Here is a 24,063-nt window from a genome sequence, read left to right as displayed (position 1 = left end):
ACCTGAAAGGAGGGTGTAGTGAGGTGAGTCTTGGTCTCTTTTCCCAAGTAACAATCAGTAGGACAAGAGGAAATGGTCTTAAGTTGCACCAGGGGAGGTTGGGATTGGATCTGTATCAGGAAAAATTTCTTCACCGAAAGGGTTGTCAAGCTTTTGAACAGGCTGCCCAGGAAAGTGGTGGGGTCACCATCCCTGGAGGGATTTAAAAGACATGTAGATGTGGTGCTTAGGGACATGGTTTAGTGATGGACTTGGCAGTGTTAGGTTTAGGGTTGGACTTGATCTTCCAAGGTCTTTTCCAACCAAACCAATTGTATGATTCTGTATTTCATATTTAGCTGTAAATTGTAAGTTGGGTGGCTGAATTTTTTAATTTTGGGGGTTTTTGGTTTTTTGTTTTGGGGTTTTTTTAATTTTTAATATTTGTTATTTCATGTTTGTGCCCTGGATAGAACGTAATTGGATGGATGGATTTATTTTTTTACAAAATCTTTTCTCAGTTTTGATTTTGTTTGTTTGTGCTTTGTATTAGTCAGATTTCCAGAATGTCTTTCTTAATATCTTGCAGTATTATAATTGGAGGCTTGCTGTCACCCCGTCTGGGGAGCTGCTGTTTGGAAAAAAGATGCTGAAGATACTTGGATGTGTTGCACCCCTTCCCGCTCCTTGAGTTACTTTGAGGCTGGTGCTGACTGGGAGCCTCTGGACAGTAGCAGAAAAGTGTGAAATGCCCCTCACAAGGTATTTGGCCAAAACTAAGTTTGTCTGAAGGGACCTGTTAGTTGGAGAGGACAAGGAAAGCAAATCAAGAAAGTTGAAGGGAGAAGAACTTTCTGAAGCAGCAGCGAGTCCAGTGCTTCTTTCTGCCAGAAGATTTATGACACTGCTTCAGGGTTTGTACGATTCCTCTCATCTATAACCTGGTAGCTACAGTGAGAATTAGGATTAAAACTGGGATGTGTCTGTTGTTTTCTTTCATGAGTCTTTTGCTTCCCTCTGTGTTTTGGGGCCAGAAATCAAATTTAAGTACACCTGAGGGAAGAAAACTGACAGCCACTTGGCACAATTACAAAGAGATTGTCACGAGGCACCTTTTCTGTCTGCAAGAATCACTGGTTGGTAGACAAAGTCTACAGATTAAAATTGCTGTCATAAAGAGGATGTTGGATACTGTCATTGGACATCCATCTTGAAGTCTGAATGTGGTTTGATGCTGTGTCACAGAACTTGTTTGGTGGTTTGGAGAAAGTTGCCCAGATAGTTGTTCCACAGCAGCAGTACGACCTTTCCCATTTTTGCAGTATTTCCTGTGCAATTCCCCATGCAATTGTGAAAGCATTTGGAGGTGCATACCTCTTTTCATGCCTTCTATCAGTGTTCCTGAATGTTAAGGTTTTCAAGAAGTGGAGCTGTGTACTGGAGGTTCATACTGTGCCAATGCAACTAAGCCACTGCTGTACTTAAGTTTAAAAAAAACCCCAAAACATTCAAAAGGCAGCATAACTGTGTATGTAACTCTTGGCTTTAGAAACCCTTCCTAGTCCTTGGCACAGATGCCCTGTACATGAAAGAGAAAATAATATCACGTTAGTGTTTTTTGAGCTGAAGGACATGACACAAGCTTTGCTCTCTCATAATGATTAGTAATATGTGGGTTTTTCTGCTGAGCTTGATAGTTTAAAATGAAATTGCTTAGGCTTTTTGAACCCCTAAGGACACCAAGTGCTGTGCTGCGCTGCCTGGCCAGCATTCTGTCCCTACAAGCTTCACTCCTGGCTCTGGGACTCTGCACTACGTGAGGCAGTGCAGAACATCCAGCTAGCAGGGGCTGAGAATAAACTTCCTGTTGTTAAGGGGCCCTACAGCTGCCCCAGGGGGTCTCACCAGGAGTGCTTTCCTGCCAGCCCCACAACCCTGGCCATCAGGCTCCACGCTCCAAACCTGTCAGTAGTTTTGCTCTGAAAAACAGACTTTACCGTTTTTCAAGGCAACTGTGATGCGGTCCAGTTCTCAGTGCTTCCTGAAGCAAGAGTAGAGTTGGGTGATGTAGAGAAATACTTGTACTATTCACATGATTTACAGTTGCACCCAAAACAACTGTCAGGCAGAGCTGTGCCATGTGATAGTGTGCTTGGAAACTTCCTTCCCACTTGGAGAGCCCAGCTGTGGTCAGAGTGGATGTAAGATAAATAACATGCAAAGGTGTGTCTTACGTAGTTTTGTTGAAAAGTGTATCACCCATCTCCTGATCTGTTGCTTCATGTTGGTTTTCATTTTCTTTCACTTATTTGATATTCTCCTACCTTTTCGTCCTATTCTTTTCCTGGACTGATACCTGTATTGTGATACCAGGATTGAACTTACTGATTTTTTTCATTGCATTCAGTGGTTTAGTTCAAGAATTGAAGCAGCATCTAGATCTCACTTGGGTATCAGTCTGTCACCCCGTGGTAACCATGCTTTTCTCTTGGTTTTTATAACACTTTTATTAGTTCTGGTACTGCCCCAGGAGGTGGCTGCTCTGTGGTGATTCCAACTCACTTAATTATCTGCTAATTTCACATGTGAAATTAATCTTGTGAGGCTTCAAGACAAAATACTTTAAGTAGTGCTTTGGAGCAGGGATTGATTGCTGCTCATCCCCCTAGCTGGAAGTGTCCTCATTACTAGTTTACAGGGTTGTACTCCATGATGTTCCCATTCTCTGTGGAGCTCTTAATGAGCCATTGATCCTGTGTTTTGGCATCAGAAGAGCACATGTCTCCAAGAAAGGCTAATCTTAGCATTGCCTACTGTCTGGTCACAGCTGACATTTTCTAAGTAGTGTGGAAGGGCTTCTAATTCTGAGGCCAAAAGGAAGATGTTATGAAGTGTTGATTAAATTAATTCTTTTTATAAATTTCAATTGTATGACTAGCCAGGTCTCAGAAAGGTGACACAGCTCATCTCAGAGTGCAATTGGATTCTGCTGTTACTCCATAACCTTTTTTCTTTTCATCTTTTTTAAGAGCAAAAGCATTTAACTGCAAACTTACAAAAGACCAACAAGGAAAACACACCAGAGAAGTAGCTGTGGAAAAGGGCCTGAGGTAGGTGGCATAAACTGGGTTGCTCAGAGGCTTATTTGGTCTCTCATTAGTCATCTGTCAGCACCCCCTGTGTGATCCTGTAAAATAACAGCCATTGCTCATGTTTGGAAGAGGTGTTTTCTGCGATCTCTTCCACTCTCAAACCCTTTTGAATTGTATTTAGCCACAAATCAGCTCCGTACCTTCTGTGGGCTGTTTCTGAATATTTTTCATGTGGTGATTTGAGCGGGTGCCTGCCAGCTGTCAGGACACAGGCACAGTTAGTTCTCTCCGCGTGTCCTCAAGCAGCAACGTGAGCCAGTGTGCTCGCTGACCTTTTCCAGATGTTTTTTCATCAGCCTCTGATACTCGGGCTGATGGAATTTCTTTTCTCTGTCTTTTTATCCCTTTCCAGTATGGAGGAGGTAAGCCTGGTGTAGTGTTGCGAGGGGCTACGTCATGCTATGGGCACAAGGAGCTCCCAAACCACCTACTTCTGTCTTTCTGGACTTTCCTGCTAACGTGTGATAGTGCAGGGTGTGATGTAATGCACACAAGCTGCTGAGTCAGCCCTGAGCTGGCAGTGTTTTATTGTACTCCCAACCCCACATAGAGCTGTCTGGTCCCTGAGCAGGCAGGAGAGGAGCTTGTGTTTCCCACTTTGTTCAGCATCACGTCAAGACCAGCCTGTGGGAACCTGTGCTTTCAGCTCTGTGCAGGTTTCAGCACAGATGACCCTGCACCTCCAATGCCATGTACTCAAGAGCAGTGTTTCCATGCAGGGCCACAGCAGCACCCTTGGGGATGTTCTAGCGAAACCCTCTGTGCACCCTGGGTTGTGGGTCCTTTCGGGACCCAGCTTGTATCGGCATGAGGGAACCTGCCTTTGTGCAGGGGATATACACGTCATAGCATCATCTGTGTCCTCCGGAAGATTCACTCTAGGAGTTTCCCGGTGGATTTATATAGTTAAGAATTTAATACCCTGTGCAACTCAGTAGTTTTTCAACTTAACTGTTTACAAGTCAGTTATAATTGAGGCATGTTTGTTTCTGATTCCTCACGCAGTCTTTGCTTTCACTGTGGCAATCTCTTGAGAGCAGCTTTATTAAAAATACACAAGTGTCAAAGTTTCCTGTTAGTTAGATGTGTGCAGAAAGGATAGGGGTGTCTTTTGCTTTTACAGATTCTTGTACATACAATGAAATCTAGAAAGCATGTGTAACTTTTGCAATAGTATTACTAATTATTATGATGCAATTCTGCCTTGAAATGGGACAGAAACTGTGTCTTCCAGGACATAAAAAAGACTACATTTTGAGCTCTGCCAGGTACCACAGGTGCAAGAAATGGAAGCAAAGATGGCACAGCATTGGGAATTGGCTGCCAACCCATGGGCAAATACAGGCTCTGTCAAGAGGTTCAGGAAATCCTGTCTTCAAGCCGGCATTGCTGCTGCACCAGGGATGTGATAGCAGGACCCGAGGAGTTATTTGTGCCTCTGGCAAGGAACATAGAAACAAGGCTGCAGTCAGGTTTCAGATAGCTGTGAGCTCAAGCTTCTCTGTGCTGTGTTGCAAATCCAGCCTCTGCCTGGCTAGTGGAGAGTTTTATTTTTGGTTTTATGAAGATGTGGGTGTACAACCCAGCTATTGGCCTTGGGCAAGTGTACAGCTGTGGTGACCCTGCTCCCCAAAAATGCAAGGAAAGAAGGTGTAAAAGGAATTAAATAGGAAATTGTGGCATTATGAACATTTTTAATTGCTTTGGAAGAAGCTCCCCCCCACCTTAATGCTGCCTTTACAGTTGCATGCCTGGAATACTTGTCTATCTGCTTAACTCTTGATTGGTACATATGCAAGATAATAACCTTAGTTAAAATCCTCTGTCTTCAGATTGACCAATAATGTCCAAAGTGTACCTGGAAAGACTTCAGAGATAACGTTTGTAAGGCAATGCTCTCTGGACTCGAAGAGAAAGTGGTTTTCCAATTAATTTCTGTCTAAGTGTTGGCTGTGATACTTATCCAATTGGCAAACCTAGTTTCGTATTTCAGTTTTAAAATATAATTGGCAGCTCAGCAAATTCATAGAATTGATCCCCATTCACACTTATTTTTGGCTTGCGTTAAGAATGTGCCAACCTGGAACTCTAAACTTGACCCCAAGTGACTTTCCCAGGGCTGCTGCCCGGAAAGGGAAGCCTGGCAGCAGCGCCTGGGCCCCAGCCAAGATAAATCCTGATCCGCTGATGTCAGGGCAGCCGCAGCTTGAACTGCAGGTAAGGGGAGAATAAAAAGATGGAATAAAGCGTGGATTTTGTAAAATGCCCTCTTTATGAAACCTGTTATTTAAGTGATCCTGCGTTTGTCCCTTGCTGCTCCATGGGCTGATATGGTGCTGCAGCTTCTAAGACCGTCTGAGCTACCATGCACATCTCTAGGGCTGTTTAAACAAAATGCACGCTCGGAGTGTAAATGCTTAACAGCGCAGTGTGTTTCAGCTCCCTGTACGAAGCAGCAGCTAGCAGAAGGCAGCAGATCTCGTAGTGGCTTTCCAATACCTGAAGGGGCCTACAAGAAAGCTGGGGAAGGACTTTTCATAAGGACAGTTTAATGACAAAACAAGGGGAAATGGGTTTAAGCTGAAAGAGGGGAGGTTTAGATTAGATATTAGGAAGAAATTCTTCACTGTGAGGGTGGTCAGACACTGGAACAGGTTGCCCAAGGAAGTTGTGGATGCCCCCTCCCTGGCAGTGTTTAAGGCCAGGCTGGATGAGGCTTTGAGCAACCTGGTCTAGTGGAAGGTGTCCCTGCTGATGGCAGAGGGGTTGGAACTGGATGATCTTTAAGGTCCCTTCCAATCCTAACCATTCTATGATTCTATGATCCAGCCTCACCTGTGGGTACATTTCTTTCAACCTGTGGGACCAGGCGAAGATGTCTTCATGCCAAGCAGAGCCAAAACTCCACCACGCAGCCCTCCAGCGTGTGCTGCTGTGTTGTGTTGGTTCTGCCGGAAAGTGCTGTCTCCTGAACCGTGCTCAGGGTACGGCTGAGGTACACGCAAACCTTGCTGATGGGATTTGTGCAAGTGGATGGGACTGGCTTGTGAAGTTAGCCCTGGAGGAGCAAATCCTCTTTCTAGTGCTACCACATTGACACCTTGTGGTGGACTTTGACTGTCATGTTTTTTGAAAATATATTCTTGCAGATTGATTAGTGTACAAATGTTAATTGCTAGACATTTTCTAGAGGCATTCCACTTGTCTGGTTATATTTTTTTCTTTCAACAACAACCTTTAAGCTCCCTTGGACAAAAACAAGCATTAGAACATCAAAGAGCAAAAGACTGACCTAAACCAGCGTCTCCCAAATACCATCCCCAGTTGCATATCAACATCATAAAAAGATGAACAGAAATAGTCACTGAAGACTATTTTTTCTACTCGTCCAGAACTTGGATTCTCTGCCTCTTTTTTCCATAATATTGTTATTTTAACTTCAGCTTATACTGATACTCCCTTTTTTTTTTTTTCCTCTTCTGCTAGGCTTAAATACGACCTATGTAACCTAAGAAAGATGCTGTAAAGGTTTAAAGATCTTCCATCTGCTTCTTTAAGTGAAGCCAGGGCTCCAAATCTACCACATGACATATATTATGCTATGAGCAAAAGGATATTCAGATGCTGAAGTTTTTCTCTGAGAATGTTTCTCTGCTGGAAATAACATTTTTACAAGCTTCTGTATTCCCTTCAGTCTCTTCCTACCAGGACCTCCTGTGGGGAGAACTCAGTATTTCTCATTCCACTGATAGTTTTGAGTAGCATTTATAATTGTCTGCCAATGGCTGTGTATTTTTTGGCAATAACAAATCATAGTTAAGTTTGCTTCCCAGCTAAAATTTCTTTAGCACTGCTTTTGGAGCAGTGATGAGATGGAGTGCGGCCTTTGCCAGGCTATCATGGCATTTTTGCCTTCAGTTTCCCTGGAGCTGCAGAGTGTGGTTTTATTTATGAAGCGTGTTTTGCCATTTACCATTTCAAGCGGTAAAAGCTTTCCTGTTCCTCTGCGCTTCTCCTGCTACCCCCCTTAGCAAGCGTTGGTTGCTCTTTAGTCGTGTTAGACAGTTCTTGTCTCTCTGTAGCTCTTCCACTGACAATGCAAGAACGTTATTCCTGTAACAAAACTACAATCCAATCTGGAAACCAAATCACCAGACAGTGATGGTCTGGTCCTTTGTCTTGTCCTTGTGTTTAACACTGTAGTGCATTCAGTTATTATAGTTGATATCACTTCTTATTTAGCAGTTTCCTCTGTTGTTTGAAGTCTCTGCAGTGTTGGTAGCAAATTCAGTAAGCTGATGATCACAGGGCGGCTGGACCCCACTTTGCTCAGTGTTGCCAGCATACCGATGGACACCAGCCACCCTTTTGAATCTTAATTTGCATGGCAATAATCATACCTTGTGTAACCTACAATACTTGCTTCTACCAGCTCTACATTTCTTTAACTTTATTTATTAGCTCTTCAATCTTCTTTATTTCCCTTTGTCCAATTTGACTGGTTTTTATGCCATCTGTGCTTTGCTGTGTGCTTCTAGTTTATGGTTTTTTCTGCCATTCAGTGTCCTAATGCCCATTTATCTTCTGTGTGAAACCAGTAGCGTTAGTAACTCCCTCAAATACACTATTTTGGTGGTGGTAGGTGAAGGGTAAATGTTGCTTTTCATAGGGTTTAAGGTAGTTAAGAGCATGTGGTGGCTGAGTTTCTCCTAGCATCTTAACTGATCTTTAGAGAAGAGAAAGCTGTAGGAAGTCAGCACGAGTGCATGTGAATGTCACTTTGCCTCTGTTTCCTCTCTCAAACAACTTTTGCTAGGAAGACTGCTTTAAGGCAGGGTGGGACAACAGCCTGAGTGTATCAGATCTCTGCCGGGCTAAAGGTATCTATGACAAGGTTTTAACAACACCACCACAAAAACAATCACTGAAAAAAATCAAAGAAAAATAAGAAAGAAAAAAAACAAACCTTCAGCTGGAGGGCTTGAAGGTAAAGAGAGGATGCTATCTGGGCTTGAGTGGGAAGAGTACCCAGCACAGCTAGGGAGGAGGGAGCAGGGAAGAGAAGGGAGCATAAAACAGAAGTTTGGGGTGGCAGTGGCTGGAAGCGTGTGGTTTTGTGGAGGTGGAAGGAGAGCAGTTAGGACAAGGAAGTGTTTTGTAACTTGTGACCCACTCCATGGGGGTGGGTTGGAAATCCTGAGCCCAGCAAGAACTGGAGGAAAAAATGTGGAAAAAACTAGGGAAACCGAGGAAATGGTGTGACACAGGGGAAAGCCAAAGAGGAGGAGCTGGCAGTGTGGTTACAGTGAGCAATTCTGATGCTGCTGTTCATCAGCCGAGGCATGTCCTCTAATTTCCTTGCAGTGTTCAAAGGCCTGCGAGCCCTGCATGCATTGTCCTAACTTTCCGGCTTGCTGCCTTCTGTCTGCTGTCCCCACAAATTGCTGTGTTCACAGCTTTGCTCCATTTGTAGGGACATTTTGATTACATTTGCCAAGTCAGTACACCAGTGCATCTAAGGTGTTCCTCTGACCATGCTGCAAGACTTCATGGCAGTGAGCGCAACTCTGGGCAGAGAAGGGACGTGGCTAAAATGCTATAAAAACCCCTTTGCTATTGATTGCAAGTCATAGTGCTTTCTTAATAATGCTAATAGCAAGTGGTGCCATAATATTAAGCTGTTCTTCTCAATAATTCAAAGCATCCCAGTCCCACCAGCACACAGGTAAATACTACAGCGGTTCTGTATGTACGTATGTGAGCGAAAGCAGAGCAGATGTACCCTGTGACAGAGACACAAAGGTGGCACAGTGAATGAGTCACGGCTCCAGGAGTGAAACTGAGATGTTCCAGCTCCTAGCTTGGGGAAAGTCCGTGCAAAAGGTGAAAGATAACATCTGAATTGTTATCTTAGAGATACGCATGTAAAGTACCCGTGTCCAATGTATGAGTCTGTCTGATAGTCTGTCACGCTTGGTGAAGTACAGGGCTTGCTTGTTCTTCCCTAGCAATCCAACATTTTTAAGGAGGAGAGAAAACCTCTCTCGTTCTATTTAGTTGTTTGTGATTAGTTTAAATGTTTGCTTATAAATCATGCCAGCTCTTATGGGAAGTAAGGTAAAATATTAGCAAAACTTCTCAGAATAATTGGCACATACAAGTGTTTGATACAGAGCAGGATTATCATCTACTTCATAGACCATCTTGTGGCATTAATTTTTATGGCATCTAAGCTCACCAAATTAGTAGACATCATCAATGTTCTGTGAAGGGAGAAATTTAAGAAGAGGTGGGAGGAAGGTACTGTTAGCTGCACAGGACTGCATCGGGTGCAGAGGACACCCCTCTTTCCCATTTTTATACTGGAGAGCTGTTGCAGGGGTGACTTCCACCCAAGACTTTCAGTGAAATATTTGTATCTCATTTCCCTAGCCTGTCAAAAAGGAGGGTATCTATGGCTTCCTGACTTTTTAGGAAAGGGTGAGAGTAGAAAAGGGAAGAGGAGTTTCTTTTATGACTTCTTAAAAAAATTATTTATTTTTATCTTAAAATTAATTTGGCATCTCAGTAAATCTCTCTTAGGAAAGCAACCTGTCTCCTGGAGGACTGCTCCCACTGCTTCAGTCCTCTTCTAAAAGAGTCTTGAAAGCAAAAAGCAAATAAAGCCCCCTTCCCCCCAATCAACGGCTTTCTGAGCCTGTTGGGATTTATGGATTCATTTTCAACTTGGCAGCAAGAGCTGGACTTGAGTGTATCTCAGCAGAGATACCAAATAGCAACAGCCTCCTACCCTGCCTGTGCAAAAGCTGCCTGCTCCTTCCTCTTCGCAGCCCCTTCCCTTACCTCAGGAGCTGACAAGGCCAAAAAGAGGTCTCCTGCCTTGGGAGGTGCAAAAAGCTCTGCAGCAGAGAGTTCCAGATGCTTGTGCTGTGGTGAGTAAGGAAACAGTCTGTGCTTTCTGTGGGCTCTCGGCCAGCAGCAGAGTTCCTCTCAAGCAGGCAGTGACACAGCACTGCTGCCGAGCTGCCCTTCAAACACAAGCTCCATGAGAAAAACCCCTCTGGTGAGCAGAAGAGCCAAGAGAAATCAAGTTCTGTTCAGTGTCAAAACCTGATTTATGTTCTCAGACACTTTCTCAGCAGAATGCACATTCTCTGTATTTTACTGAAAGATTCCCTAGTAAATAAGACAGAAATGAAAGAAAAATAAGTTATTAAACATCAAGAGAGGGTTTTGAGCAACCACCACATTCCTGTGCATCCTCAGAGGAAAAGGAGAAAAGCTTAAGCACATGTCTCCAGCAAGCCAAGGGCACTATATGAAGGCAGCATGCCAATTTTCCTATAGATTTTTAAATGCTTTCTGTATTAAAATATGTAACATACATTCCAGACATAAAAATAAATGTTGACATGTACGGTTATATCCTGCTCCGTTGCTGTGTATGTTCTCTGAATGCTGTCATTTGGGACTTGCTCTGTTTGAGTATGTGGAAGGTATTTTTCCATTCCTCATCACACTTCCTCTGCAGGTCCATAGGTGTATACAGCAGTGTAGAGGTGTACAGCAGCAGCTGGGAAAGCTCTGGTACAGGTTGTTAGGCAAGCCCATGAGCCTGGCCTTGCATCGGCACAGTATAGGCATTTAATCCATGAAATATCTTGGGTCACTTCAGTGTGTGAAGTGTGGTGCATGGTGTGTGTCACCACAGCTAACGATGATTGTAGAACTCAAGTACTTTTCAAAGCATTTCACAGGGCATTTATTCCATAGTTTTGTTTTAATGTCACTTCTAATCTTTATGTAATATGCGGTGGATAAAGTTTTAAGCCATTCTGGTGATCCTGTTATATGTATTATGACTATAATTAGTGGAAAAGTCATGACACATGGAAAAAACTGTCACGTTCTGTGAAGATAAAACTTACTTCCAGAATCCAGTTTAGAATTTCTTGGAGCCAACTACCTGGCCTTAAGAAATTGAACTGATGATACAGTACACTTATTTCCTGAAGACTCTTTAAACACCACCACCATAAAAAAGCTGCTGATGGTTTCCAAAGGGAAACAGGTGAAACTATCACCACTTTCAAAAATGTATCATGTGATAATGTCACTAAAGGTATATCGCTGCTCCTTAGGCACCTTTTTGGAAGCAAGAGAATTCAGAGCTGTTGGTGAGGGCCATGTTTAATTCCTGCCTTGGACCAACATCACGGATTGCACTTCAGAGAACTTAACAGAGATCTTGCAGGGTGAGAGAGTTTCTTAATCCCACCTGAATGTTGGACTTGATGAAGCATCAGTGCTAACAGGAGTGGCGGGGTGAGGGAAACCAAGCCACAACCCCCCCAGAAAAAGAAAAAAAGACAACATTATTCAGAACAAAGTGCTGTAGATGATAATTTTATAATGTGTTAAAGCATTTTTAAAACATGTCATACTGACATACTTAAACTTTGGTATAATGCCAAAAACCTTCAGGATCAACCTTAATATTTGAATTATAACCTGAAGAATTCAGGGAAATAATGTAGAGATTAGCAGCTTTACAGCTTACTAAAAATCAAGCATGTCCCAACAGAATACAGTTTAAATGTTTGTAGTCATATATCAGCTGTATAATAATTGCATTATGGGACTACGTTTGATAATTAAGGGTTAAGTCAACAATAGTTTTCTTGTTTGATAGAACAGAGACACTTTAAAGCTGTTTTTCTTCCCTCTTGGCAGCACCTGGCTTTCTTCTGTTTTGAATCAATAACTGAGCCCTCAGTCCACATCAGGACTTACACTGAAGATGACTTCCCTGATTTGACTGACTTTGTGTGTGATCCCTGAGAAATCGGCAGCTATCTTCAAGTGCTCTGGTGTACCTCCACCACCTCTGCTGGTGACTCTGCCTGTTCACAGCATTGGTTTATAAACACGGGAGGCACCTTTGAAAGCTCATTGACACAGGGCCGGGCCTCTATCAGTCAATACTATGGACCCCAAGATGCTGTCTAGCAGAGAGCGCAGCCCGGTGTTAGGAGAAAAAGGCCAAATCACTTTTTATGCTAGCTGAGCAAGTGGTCAGGGGGTGGGGGCGGTCTTTGGAGGGCCTGGTACTGGGGACCATGGAGCACAGCTCTTTTACAGTAGTCTTTACGTTAGGTCTTTAAAAACATGTCTAGTGTTTCAAGGTGTTAAGGAAGATCTATGCCATCCTGAACCCAGTCAGCAGTGAGGTTCAAATGCTGCCAGCCCAGTGACCCTAAGCCCTTCCATTCATTTCCATGGGAGGTGAATGAGCTTCCACTGCAGTGAACGGCAGCCTTTGCCTTGACTTGATGCCCTGTGCAACATAGCTGGTTGATACTTAAGCTTGTGCTCCTGCAACAGCTATAACCCTTGCCATAAAGCCCTTTAATAACACTTAGTTAAGCCTCAGAGTAGCATCTTTTTGCCCCAGGACTTGTGCTTGTTGGGAAAGATTTGATCTGGAAGCTTTATAAGTTTCTGTGTCTTTGAATCAGTAAAGTCAAGCTAGCAATATCCTTGATATCAGGGTACAAAGCCATGACACGGTTCACCTCACTGTGAGGGAAAAGGGAGCACAGCTCCCTGTATATGTGTGCTTGCTGGGCAGAGGGTGGCCTTGCAATTGGGGTGGGCCAGTAGTCACTGCCAGAGGCATCAGGGTAAGCATGGGCTTTCTGGAAGAAACCCAGCCCATTGCTGGAGTCTAAGAGAAAGGGCTGCCGTGGGGGCTGGCTGGGAAAGCAATGCTGCTGCTGCAGCTGGTGCTCACTGTACAAGTGAAGCAGGTCCAGGTGAAGAGCTGTAGACTGTGGCAGAACATGGTGCTGAGTCTCCAGGCCCTGTTTGTGCTGAGCACCACTGGGGATGTAGCAGCTCCTCTGCCAGCTGTGGCCTGGGCACATCCCACCCTGCACAGGTAGGAGCACTGGCTGCTGGAAAGGGCATCCTGGAAAGCAGGGGTGGTCCAAGCTGTGGGGGTGAGGAAAGGAGTAGGGGTTGTGCCTGAGGTCACCACAGCAGTGAGGGCTGTCTGTCACCTCTCTGTCCCGAGAGGCGTGTATGGACCGACTGTAGCTGTAGGTGTCATCACTGATGGATAGCGCTGACATCTCCTCCAGGAGTGGCTGGTCTCGCAGCGGCTCTGCCTGCAGCAACCGCTGCTCTGGCCCCAGCTCAGAGCCAGGGCCAGTGGCCCAGGTGCTGGATGGCTGCTCAGGAGAGCTCCCCCGCGGCCACCCTGGGTAGCAGGAAGCCTCTGCACGGCTGCTGGACTCTCGCAGCGTTTCTGTGCAGGCGCTGGGTGGTGCAGGCTCTCCTCCGGTCCTGTACAGCAAGCAGTTACGCTTCTCCTCCTCTTTCCCCAGGCTTAACTGGACCCTTATTTTGGCCCTGAGCTCATCAGCAACTGAGAGCTGAGCTTGGTGTGGTCTCTCTGGGTGGTAAAATTTGCATTTATTACCATAGGTGCATTTTTTACCTGAAAGAATTAAAAAAAAAAAAAAATCAAACAGGAGGTTGTCGCCAGCACCCACATCAATTAACGCACTCCCCAGCACCGTGCAGTTGCAGGGGTGTGGTGAGCACAAACAGCAGAGAGGGGAAGTGCTATTTTCCAATTCAGTACTTTTGACCCCAGATTTAAATACTGCTGACCTAAATAGCGGGGTTAAGCAGCAGTGAAAGGAAGTTCCTGCTATTTTGGAAGTGATTAAAATTCATTTATGTTCCGGTTGCTGCACTCAGTGGGCTGGGAGACCTGCTGCTACAATGGGTTGCTTTAAAAAACAATGTATAGGGGTTTACCTCTGAGAAACCTCCATGTTGTGGGAAAGCTGTTGGGAGGGGAGAGAGAGGGGAAGCATTTGGATGGCCTTTCACAAGTACTACAATGCAAGTCCACCCTGCATAGAGAAAAGCGTGTGCAGGCTGGGGGTCAGCACGGCCACAGTGCCTGGCTTGGGTGCTGCGCCCAGGTGAGGATGGAGGAGCCAGGAACAGCTGCTGCCTTGTGGAGGCTGAAACCACTTAAGCAGGAGAGGAAAAAAGCATCACACGTTTGAGCAGCCCCAATCCAAGTCCCTGCTGCACAAAGCAGGACAGGACATGGCAATGGTGCTTGCCCTTGGCTGAAGGAAAATGCTGCTAGGAAGCAAGGGGCAGGAGGAAATGGGGCAGCAGTTCACAGCACAGAGAGAAACCCACCATAGGGACAAGGCTGCCACTTTGGTTCAGGAAGCACTGGTGTTTTGCTGAGGAAATTGTTAAGAGTGGGTCCATGCCGGCCTAATGGATCATCAGGAGGCATAAACCTGAAAAAGGAAAAAGTCACAGGGGTAACAAAAAATATCTTGAGCTTTTGGAGCTGAAGTGCCATCACAGCTTGTGGCACAAGATTAGTGCAGAAAATCCTTGTGATCCTTTTGTGGCCTAGCCTTCAGGAGTCAGGCTGTGTTACTAGACACGGTGCCCTCCTGCCTGCCAAGACAACAATGCTTCAGTTTCATGTAGTTGTTAATTTTCCTTAATTACTTAAAATGACCAGAAAGGCATAGTGCCTTGGCACAGCTCTGGCCAGCCAGCAGCCCTGACCATTGCAGCATTGCTTCCTTTTTCTCTGAAGCAGTGGCAGCAGCAAACTCTTCTGTGTTCCCAGCACTATGATCCTCGCCATCAGCTCCCTTCCACAGCAAACTCACTTTTCTTTTACTAAATATTCGAATGAGAATGAAGATTTAAAAGCCAGCAGCTAATTCAGAGCTACAGCTGATCATGCATGTGTTGCGATAAACGAGCCCAGCCCTTTTCAAGGATTCAGTAAAGGCTTCCTGCTACAAGACCTACAAAATGCTCACATAAAACTGTTTATTGTTCTGTGCCAGTACCTGAATGTGATGCTTCAGGAAGAAAACTAATTAGCACCTCTGGACTTGTTTGCAAATGAATCTGCACTGCACCCACCCATGGGACAACAACTCTGTCAGATGAAGGGAGTCGCGGCTAGGAGGGGAAGGGAGGCACTCGGGGAACTTGGTTATCCATATAACAGGACTGAAACCTCCAACTTCAGCCTGTGGTTCTAGAGAGGTTCCCAAAGCTGTGCAGGAAGAAGCCTGATAGTAGTTGGTGACAATGGACTGGAGCTTCAAGAAATACAGTCTGCTGATTGTTCAGTGACTGCATTTCTCTGAACAACATTACAGGGAAACTGAAACCCAGTGCCAAGCACTCCCATCCCATTTTGGTGGTGAGAAAACCCAAGTCTCCATCCTGACCCACAGAGAGGACTACTGTGTGAGGCAGCTCCTCTGCTCACACTCATCCATGCACACTGGATATCTCCAACTGCATTTCCCCAGCCAGACTGAAGGCCAGCAAGGAAACAAGTAGGAAACCCAGGCAAGGTTAATATGTACAGACTGAGGGGCATACAACTCAGCCTCACAGGCATGGTACAAATGCCTTAATGAAATCCTTCCCCAGTGAGGATGGCTAAGGGCTGAAGAGACCAGCTTCTCTTCTCTCTCCTTCTATAAAGTTAGGAAAAGCATAGGAAAAAGTGTTGTTCTGCCTTGTAGGGAAGTTAAAAATACTGCCAGATATCCAGCATTCTCTCACAGATTTAATTCTGTTTCTTATAGGAAATAGAAATTAAAAGATACCAACACTTGGTTTAACATCCCAGTTTGGGTTGGAAAGAAGCAAATCTGGTCACTAACGCTGCCATTCAAATAGAGAAGTTCATTGAAGAGTGACATGGGGGAGTCAATAAGAAAAGTTGTGGTAAATTCTTTTCAGAAAAAGGCTCATGTACTCTGCTACTCGCAGGAGGTGCATTGATGTTGGAGCAGACTTGGCCCATAATTTTTAAATTCAGGATTGTTTAACAACAACTGTCTCTTACCTGTTACTGACAAAAGAGTACATGAGTAGTCGCTGCTCAATAAACCATTTCCACTCAGGGTTTTCATTCTGGAGATCCCGGTAATGGTCATTGGAAACAATGACTCCGTCTTTCTCATAAGCAACTTTCACTATATAGCGATCATCATAGCAAACTACCCTCTTGCCTTTCACCTTCCGGGATGGGGTGTACACAAGGATCGATTGCCTCTCAAGCTCTTCAAGAATGTGCTGATCTGGTGGGGTGGTTGGCAGAAATAGAAGGGGAAAAAAGTTTTTTAAAAGATAAACTAATTAATTAATAATGACCAGGTCTCAGTCATGTGCTAGAAACCTACAAGAATCTAAAGATGTTTCAGCACTTTAGGCAACTTACCGTGGTGTGATTTTCACATGCACTGATATCTGGTGGTTATTTGGCAACTTGGAAATTAGGTCTTTTACAAAAGCATCTACTTGTAAAATTCGAGACATCTTTTTTTGATTTTTAAGTCTTATCTGTAAAAGGATGGCTCGAATTCTATACCAGAGGCATACTGAACCCCTGCAGTTCCCTTTTTACCCCACTAGATGCTAGAAGACTCATAACCAGCACTGATATGATCTTCACTTGGAGATAAAAACATACCTGACAAAATAAATCATAGAATCACAGAATCATAGCTTTGGGTTGGAAGGCACCTTAAAGATCATCTAGTTCCAACCCCCCTGCCATCAGCAGGGACACCTTCCACTAGACCAGGTTGCTCAAAGCCTCATCCAGCCTGGTCTTAAACACTTCCAGGGAGGGGGCATCCACAGCTTCTCTGGGCAGCCTGTTCCAGTGTCTCACCACCCTCACAGTGAACTTCTTCCTAATATCTAATCTAAATCTATCCTCTTCCAGTTTATAGCCATTACCCCAAATAAATAAATAAATAAACTTATTTTCCTGCTATTGTTGCTATGCAGAAAGGCGGATCCCCAGCTCCCTCATCTGCAGATGCCAAGCTGCTGGCACAAATCTGGCAGGTCTATTTCCACACAAACTAAATCTCACCACCCTCCACAGACTTCAGCCGGTGTATTTCCTTATCCCGGAAGAGAAACCCATGTAGCTCCTGTAATCGTCACCCAGTTGTGAATGCTTCAGATACCGATGCTTTTGGGTAACGTGTGCAATGATGTTGGTGTCTCCTAGCTGGCCTTAAAAGCTCTGCAGACTTGTAGTGAGCTGACAGACTTGCTGTTCTGTAACTTGGCTGGCAGCAGCTTGTGCTTGTAAAGCAGAAGGCTCAAAGGAGTGCCACAAAGCCTTGTATGCAGTTTTAGCTGCTAGCTGGGAGCAGGCGACAATAAATAAATAACTAACTTAAGGATGGGAACCTGATACACAACTTGCACTGTGCTTGTCTTTACAGGGCGGAACTGTACGGGATTCTTCACACCCTCTGTCTCCAAACTGCACCTAGTGGTTGCCAAATTGTGCCTGGGATGGTTACCTACCTGCAATGGGACTGTCTTGTCGAGGAGGCTCCTTTCTCCAGAGTGGGACAAAAACTTTGATGTATTTGTGCCCCCTTTCTCGAAACCAATCCACTGCCAGTTGGATCCCCCAGCAGGAGAATATCTCTTTGTTTCCATGGCTATAAAAAAATAAGAGGAGAATGATGAGGCAAAACTTTCAGGAAGCTTCCAGTTCTCTTTAACTGAGTCAGTAATGAAAAGGCAAAACAAACAGCTTTCCTGTCATTCCTATCCCCCATTTCTATGACCCGCCTGCTACCCAAGCCTGTTGCTTCCATCTGATGGACTTTGGTCCTAAAGTACCAGCAAGATCTTAGGCTGTGTCAGAAACTTTCTCGTGCCTTGTCTGATAATGGTTTGAGAAGTAAGAGTTTCTTCTAGCACAAGCAGAAACCCAAAAGGCTTTTCGATGAGAAATAAAATATGGGAATTTTCTTCTGTGGTAACAGTGACATTAGTGATTTTAATGGCTGAAGTGGCTGCAAGTGTGATTGTGGGTCATTCTGCTGCTGACCTCTTTTGGAAACAGAAGTCAAACTATGGGGGAAGGAAAACTGTAAGAGGCTGGATGGGAAATACAGAGAAATTAAGCCAGGACACCAAAAAAGGGACAAGTCCTCAGTGGAGATGGCCACAGGCACCTCATGCCCATCTTTATTTTGCCCTAGTTGGTGGATTTTTGTCTTCATTGCACAGAGAAGTAGGAAATCCCTAGGACGTGCTGTAGTGGATGCAGGCAAGGTGGGTTCTGCAGAATTATCAACATCCAAAGCAAGGCACAGAAAACAACCTCAATAGAAACAATTAGGGGTGATAACCTTCCTAAGTTTCTCCCCCGTTATTGAAAGTTCTTACTGTTTGACATTCTCTTATCTAAAATTTGACTACAGTGCAGTGCATGTGTAAAAGAAGGTAATTTGTTAACAACCTGTGCACAAGGAAACACAAATCAACTCTACACAAAGTCCTAAAATGGATAAACGCCCTCACAGTATCTACAGAAACCTCATCCTTGTACTTTGAGCTTTCTGGATAATATTGCCATAGTCTTACTCAGGCTTTCACCTCTTGGAAACATATTTGTAAACTACTCTCTCGGTTACTACCCCTATCTGCAGTAACGGACCAGTCAAGGATGATGCCACAGTCTTAAATGCCTCTCTCCTCACCATACCCCGGGAATTCCAGTCCAGGTTCTGCCTACATCAGCCTCATAATCAAAGCTCCATTTTACACCTAATAAAAGTTTCAGTGCTGAAGTTGTGACCTCAAATGAAAAAATAGTGCAGTTTGGAGGAAGAAACCTCGTTGTATATTAATAGCTACCCAGGCAATAGGAAATCTTTAAAAAAAAAAATTACCAATAATAAATGTCTGAAGTGCTTGACACATCTAATCTCCATTCTAGAGCAGCAGTTTTGTTTGGTTTTAAAGGACAGGATCTACCCAGGATAGGTATAAAGTCACCTGAACAAAAGAACTGGATGTGCAGGTGACTTTTTCAGATAACTGCCTTTAAAAGGAAGTCTAGGTACATCTTCAATGCCATGATTCAAACAAAGTTCAACTACAGCCTGCTTCAACATCGACTACTCATAAACATAACCTTGTCAGCTTTAGGAAAGTAATTCTAGCTGTATCCCTTGTGCAGAAGGTAAAGCACTTGAGCACAACTGCTTTGGCCAAAAGGCCAAGCAGAACAAGCAAGAAGAGGCAGCTGGAATTGTTTCTCAGCATTAGCACTTAATCCAGTTGCTGCTACACTGCTACAGCCAGACCTGGGGAATGTGTATCTGGAATAGTAAGGACACGCACGCTGCAATGGAGCAGGGGCTTTAAAAGGTTTCGTTCTCCCAGCACAGTGAGTTTGGGTTGCCTGACAACAGACTGGCTTCTGTCAGTCACCTTTCCCACACCCCATAGTCCATGGGCATAACCGATCTGACATAACTCAGCCCCATCTCTCTCCCTCCTGACAGCAGCAGGGTACCTTGCACAGATCAGCAGGGCCCACCTCTCAGAAACTGAAGCAACGATTTGGCCTCGTTGTGACACCGGCAATTAATCCATAATTAGCATGCAGTGACTCCTTTTTAAATTATGAAATCCCAACCTCTTTGAGAAGAAGTTTAGTCAAAACAACTCCTTTTGAAATCTGCAAATGAACCCATCTCCACTTGGTTGTGACAGAGCCTCAGCCACAGCTTTGGCAGAGGTGAGAGAGCCCAACACAGGACTGGAAAAGACCTCTGTACCTATCACAGCTTAAAAACTAGGTGTAAGGTCAAGCACTAGACTAGATAGCCTCTTCAGTGTGCAGTGAATAGGGTTATGACAGTTCCCTTTTCATATTAACACAACTCCATTTATTTTTTCCACTAGCCACTAAACCATCCTGCCCGCTTCCCATGGACAGGCTGGCAGACAGCTATGGTTTTTGCTACATCTGATGGAAAGGCAAAGTGTACTGAGATGCTTGACTAGTGAGATGAGCTGAAGGCAAGGTTATTTTCCATTTGGTTTCTGTGGATAGGCTGGTTGATGGTTGGAGACCGCCAACTCACTCACTTGCTTTATTATCTTGGGGCATTTACAGCCTTTTCAAAACCTTGCAGCCCGCAATGGGGCCTCAACATCAACTGTAAAATGCTCCAGAAAAACCAGTTCTAAGACAAAAATACAAATGCTCGAGATGCTTTTCTCCACACTGCCTCTCCAAGTTTCAACTTTTTGACAGCTTCATCCCTACACTGCTGCTTCTCCTCTACTTTTATGGTTGTTGTTGTTGAGGATGAAGTTTTCCCAGCAATGAAACCTAACATCCCTTTTCCCTGACTATGCTGCAAACTGCCCTTCTCTGTCTGACAGCAGCAAACCAGAAAAATTAAAACAAGGGTGCTGAAAGCACTCACTAAGCCTGTCCCATTAGCCAAAGTAAATGCCATTCAGCACCACTTTGGAAAGGCATCCAGGAGAGGAAAGCAACTCCTTCAAGGCTGCATTGGTTCAGTATGAACTGAACGGATAGGCTCAATAGGCTTCTCCATCATCCAAGCAGTCATTAGCTTTGTCAAGACAGAGGTTGGGGATGTCTGAGAAGAGCTGTAAAGCCTTCACCTTTCTGAAACTCAAAAGTATTTCACATTCCTCTAATTCCTTTTAGGTGAAAAACAAGGAATCCACAGCAGAACACCAGCCTTCAAGAATCTGGCAGGCAAGCATCTCTCAGACTCACATAAGCTGGGATGATCTCAGGGCCTTCCCAGAGTATTCCAAGCTCAAAACATGCACTATCTATCTCAATTAGCCACCTACCTACTCTGGGCCTCCTGCTCAGCAACAAGGGTGTGTTTTCTGCCATCTTATAAAAAAACACTGTTCTCTGCCTTGTCCACCTCTGCCTGCTCTAAAAAAGCCTTAGCAAATAGGTGAGGACAAGGTCATGCCAGGAGAATGGAGCACATGGCCAGTCAGGGGTAATACTGCACCTAACACAATGAAAGGGTAGGTGCTCAACTCAGCAACTTAGCCTGGATGGGAGCTCATTTCTTCCACAGAGAGGCAAGAAGGACACTCTAAGGAGGGTCTAGGGTTAAAATGCAAATAAGGGCAGGAGATCCTAACACCTGGCTGCTGAGCTCATGGTCCAGCCAAGGCTAAGCGATTTTGCTCTGTTGTGCAAAATCTCTTGGCTCTCTTCTTGGCTGCCCTGACCAAGGAACCCCTCAGTTTTGGATGAGATTTCACCCTTCATCCAGAAGATGGCATAATTTGCTTAGTCTCTAGTTGCTCTGGATGTGCTTGTCCCCTTTGCCCTCTAAGCAGAGGGGATGTGGTCTCATCTCACCTCACACCAAAGCTAACAGAAGGAGGAAGTTGGTGTCCCAACCTGTGAGGACGGGCTTGGCCATGTTGAACAGAGAAAACTGGTGGACAGCCAGTGCGTCCTGGACACTGATTGCCAGGGCCTCTGGCTGTTCCTATTGCTCAGGTACCCAGAGGCCAACCCACTGCTGTCTTTGGACTTCCCATCCACATGGACATGACAGGCTCCCTGTCAGTAAAGGTGCTTTTACAGTGTCAGGACACTGCTTAGGAAATGTAATTGGCCAGGATGGATTGCTATGACATTTCCCAGAAACAGAATTAATTAAGGAAGAAATGAGACTATTCAGTACAAGTCAACTATCAGTTCCCTGATATTTCCATAAAAATGAAGCCAAACCAAAAACCAACCAAAATATATAAGCTGGGAACATTGTTGGGGTTTCCTTGTAAATTAAAACAGTGTGACTGGGATGTTGTTGGGAACCACAGCCACCAGTCTTTTTTTTTCCTCTCCTTCTTAGGTTAGTTGGGCTGTTCTGTCTATCTGTTCATCAGTTTTTCCTGGAAACACCTCAGCATATAGATTTAGAAATCCTAGGTACGCATTTGAAAAGGCAGGGAAACATCAATGGTGAATGAAAAGGAAGAGAGAGCTGCTGAATCATACTGCTGTAAACAGTAGTGGTTAGCTGGCTGGTGGCTATGAAAGGTCAAAATGCAGAGCGAACCAGTGATTGCATTTAATGTGCTTATTTACAGGCATAGAGACAGCTGTGCCTCAAGGAACAGGAATAAGGGGTGTTTTGTACATTAAATACATCAATGTATGTCTCAGCTGAAGAAAAAAACATACTTCAAGCCATCGGGTTTAAAATTCAAAAACTGCAAAGGAAGAGAGATCCCTTTCAGGAAACAGAGCTTACCTCATTGCAACATTGCTGCCATCGATCACAATGGGTCTCAAGTGATTGGAAGAATCACTGTCATCTTCTCCAAGCCACTTTGACACTGGGGAAGTGCTACATGATCCACGGGCAACAAGTTTTAGAGGGGAAGGTTGAGTCTGGCTCTCCAGAGCCTGAGGTTTGCGCCCCATCCGAATCAGCTCTTTCAGCACATCATCCTCCAGGGCCTCTTGGCCCAAGTTCTCCAGCACTTTGCAGATGTCCTGCTTACCATAGCCCAGCTTGCAGAAAAAATCCAGCTTGCTCTGGTGCACTTCCACTCCTGCTGTAGAAACTTTGGAGCATGGTGGTACTGGCTTGCTAGAAAGTGAACTGGCTAGTTCCATCATAGCAGGCATTTAGTTTCCTTTAAACCCAGTGCTCCTGTCTTCCCAGCCTCATCCAACAGGCATCAGCTTTAGGTGGGGGTAAGACTAGAAACAACAAAAAGCAAGTGTTAAGGAAGAACGTGCACGCTCAGTTATTTGCCTAGCACACAGCAAAGAGACTATCTGATCAGCTGTCTTCTCTCTGAAGTGACTGCTGGGTCTTCTCTGAGCATTTTAGCATTTGTCTGGTCCACTCTTATTTATAAAAGCACTGGAGTGTCCCATGCAACATTTGTCACTCTCCAGGCATTATGTCAGACAGGTGTCATCCGACTTCATGAGCTATGCAAGCCTGTCTGTCCACAGACACGCTGTATGCGTAAGTTTGTTGTTCAGACTTATCTCACAGGAAATGATATAAAGGACGGTGTAACTGGGGATTTTCAGTTTGCTCAGTGTGGTTTGTGAGCCGCAGATAAAAATCTATCAAATATTGTTGGATGAGCGCAGATGCCATAGCAACTTAACAACAACAGCAAATTTCATCGAGTGGTTTAAGGAAACGTGTTGTTTGTTTGCAAAGAAGCTGGGAACTCTGAACTTTTTAAAACAGCTTTGTCTTTCCTAGTATGTCTGTGTGTCCATACACAGATATACCTTGTGAAATTCTGTCACTCATCTGTTCCGATGATGCCTGACTTACTCTTTTCCTGGTATTTGCTAGTCCAGTGAGGGCTTTTACATTCAGAGAAGCAGCTTGTGTTTTGAAAGCTGTCATGGCAGTGGTTGGAAGCAGGCAATCTGAAAAGCTGTTTCAATTTCACTTATATTTATTGTCAAGAAAAACTGGTAATTCAGAAATGAGTGTGCAGAAGTAGCAGAAAGCTACTTCAAGCTTCTCCAGAACTGCACTATTTACATTTCTGGTCTACCCAGTAAATGAAGGTGATGGGCAGCATAGCCAGAGCTGCTTCAGCCCAACAAGTGTGACAAGAGCAGGACATACATGGTGACTACTCATCCATCAAGCCAAATATCTTGGGTCACCGTTGGTATACTTGCATTGAAGCTTCTTTCACCGTACCTCTGCAATTGATGCTACCTGAATAAAAGCTGTGACTGGTTTATCTACCCATGGGAAGGACATAAGGGCAGCCCTCTTCCCTTCACTAACTGCAGCCAGCAAATGATGCAGAATTAACTGACCGAACAACTACCTTCCTGGCAAGCCCAGAGCCATAACCACATTGCACCTGCCAGCTCCCCTTCCCAGCCTGCTCCACATGCCTCCAGCCCACCACCCCCTGCCTGCCCAGCAGTGGGCTACTCCAGGAGCTTGGGAGCCAAATCCATCTGGAGGAAGGCATGGAGGGACTGGAAACAGGGAGAAGGGACAGGAGC

At 44.7% G+C, this 24,063-nt stretch overlaps 1 protein-coding gene across 1 annotated transcript; it reads right to left on the bottom strand.

Annotated features, from left to right (window-relative positions):
- Positions 1 to 12,622: 12,622 nt before the first annotated feature.
- ZC3H12D (zinc finger CCCH-type containing 12D) lies at positions 12,623 to 22,692 on the bottom strand. The gene is made up of 5 exons (XM_010172168.1): positions 22,313 to 22,692; positions 17,541 to 17,680; positions 16,057 to 16,291; positions 14,358 to 14,464; positions 12,623 to 13,632 (listed from the first exon to the last, which is right to left on the bottom strand). Exons 1-5 carry the CDS (start codon positions 22,690 to 22,692, stop codon positions 12,623 to 12,625), a joined length of 1,872 nt encoding a protein of 623 aa, XP_010170470.1.
- Between the last annotated feature and the right edge of the window lie 1,371 nt (positions 22,693 to 24,063).

The sequence above is a fragment of the Antrostomus carolinensis genome, unplaced genomic scaffold, assembly GCF_000700745.2.
Source record: "Antrostomus carolinensis isolate BGI_N321 unplaced genomic scaffold, ASM70074v2 scaffold15447, whole genome shotgun sequence".
Classification (NCBI taxonomy): Eukaryota; Metazoa; Chordata; class Aves; order Caprimulgiformes; family Caprimulgidae; genus Antrostomus; species Antrostomus carolinensis.
This window is presented reverse-complemented; position numbering and strand designations above follow the sequence as displayed.

Bases quoted from the DNA above. Each gene is read 5' to 3' on its own strand.
- ZC3H12D (XM_010172168.1), bottom strand. From the start codon at position 22,692: ATGCCTGCTATGATGGAACTAGCCAGTTCACTTTCTAGCAAGCCAGTA. The intron at 17,681-22,312 runs GTAAGCTCTGTT...ATTTTTTTATAG, and splicing joins GGCAGCAATGTTGCAATGAG to CCATGGAAACAAAGAGATAT. The intron at 16,292-17,540 runs GTAGGTAACCAT...CCACCCCACCAG, and splicing joins ACAAGACAGTCCCATTGCAG to ATCAGCACATTCTTGAAGAG.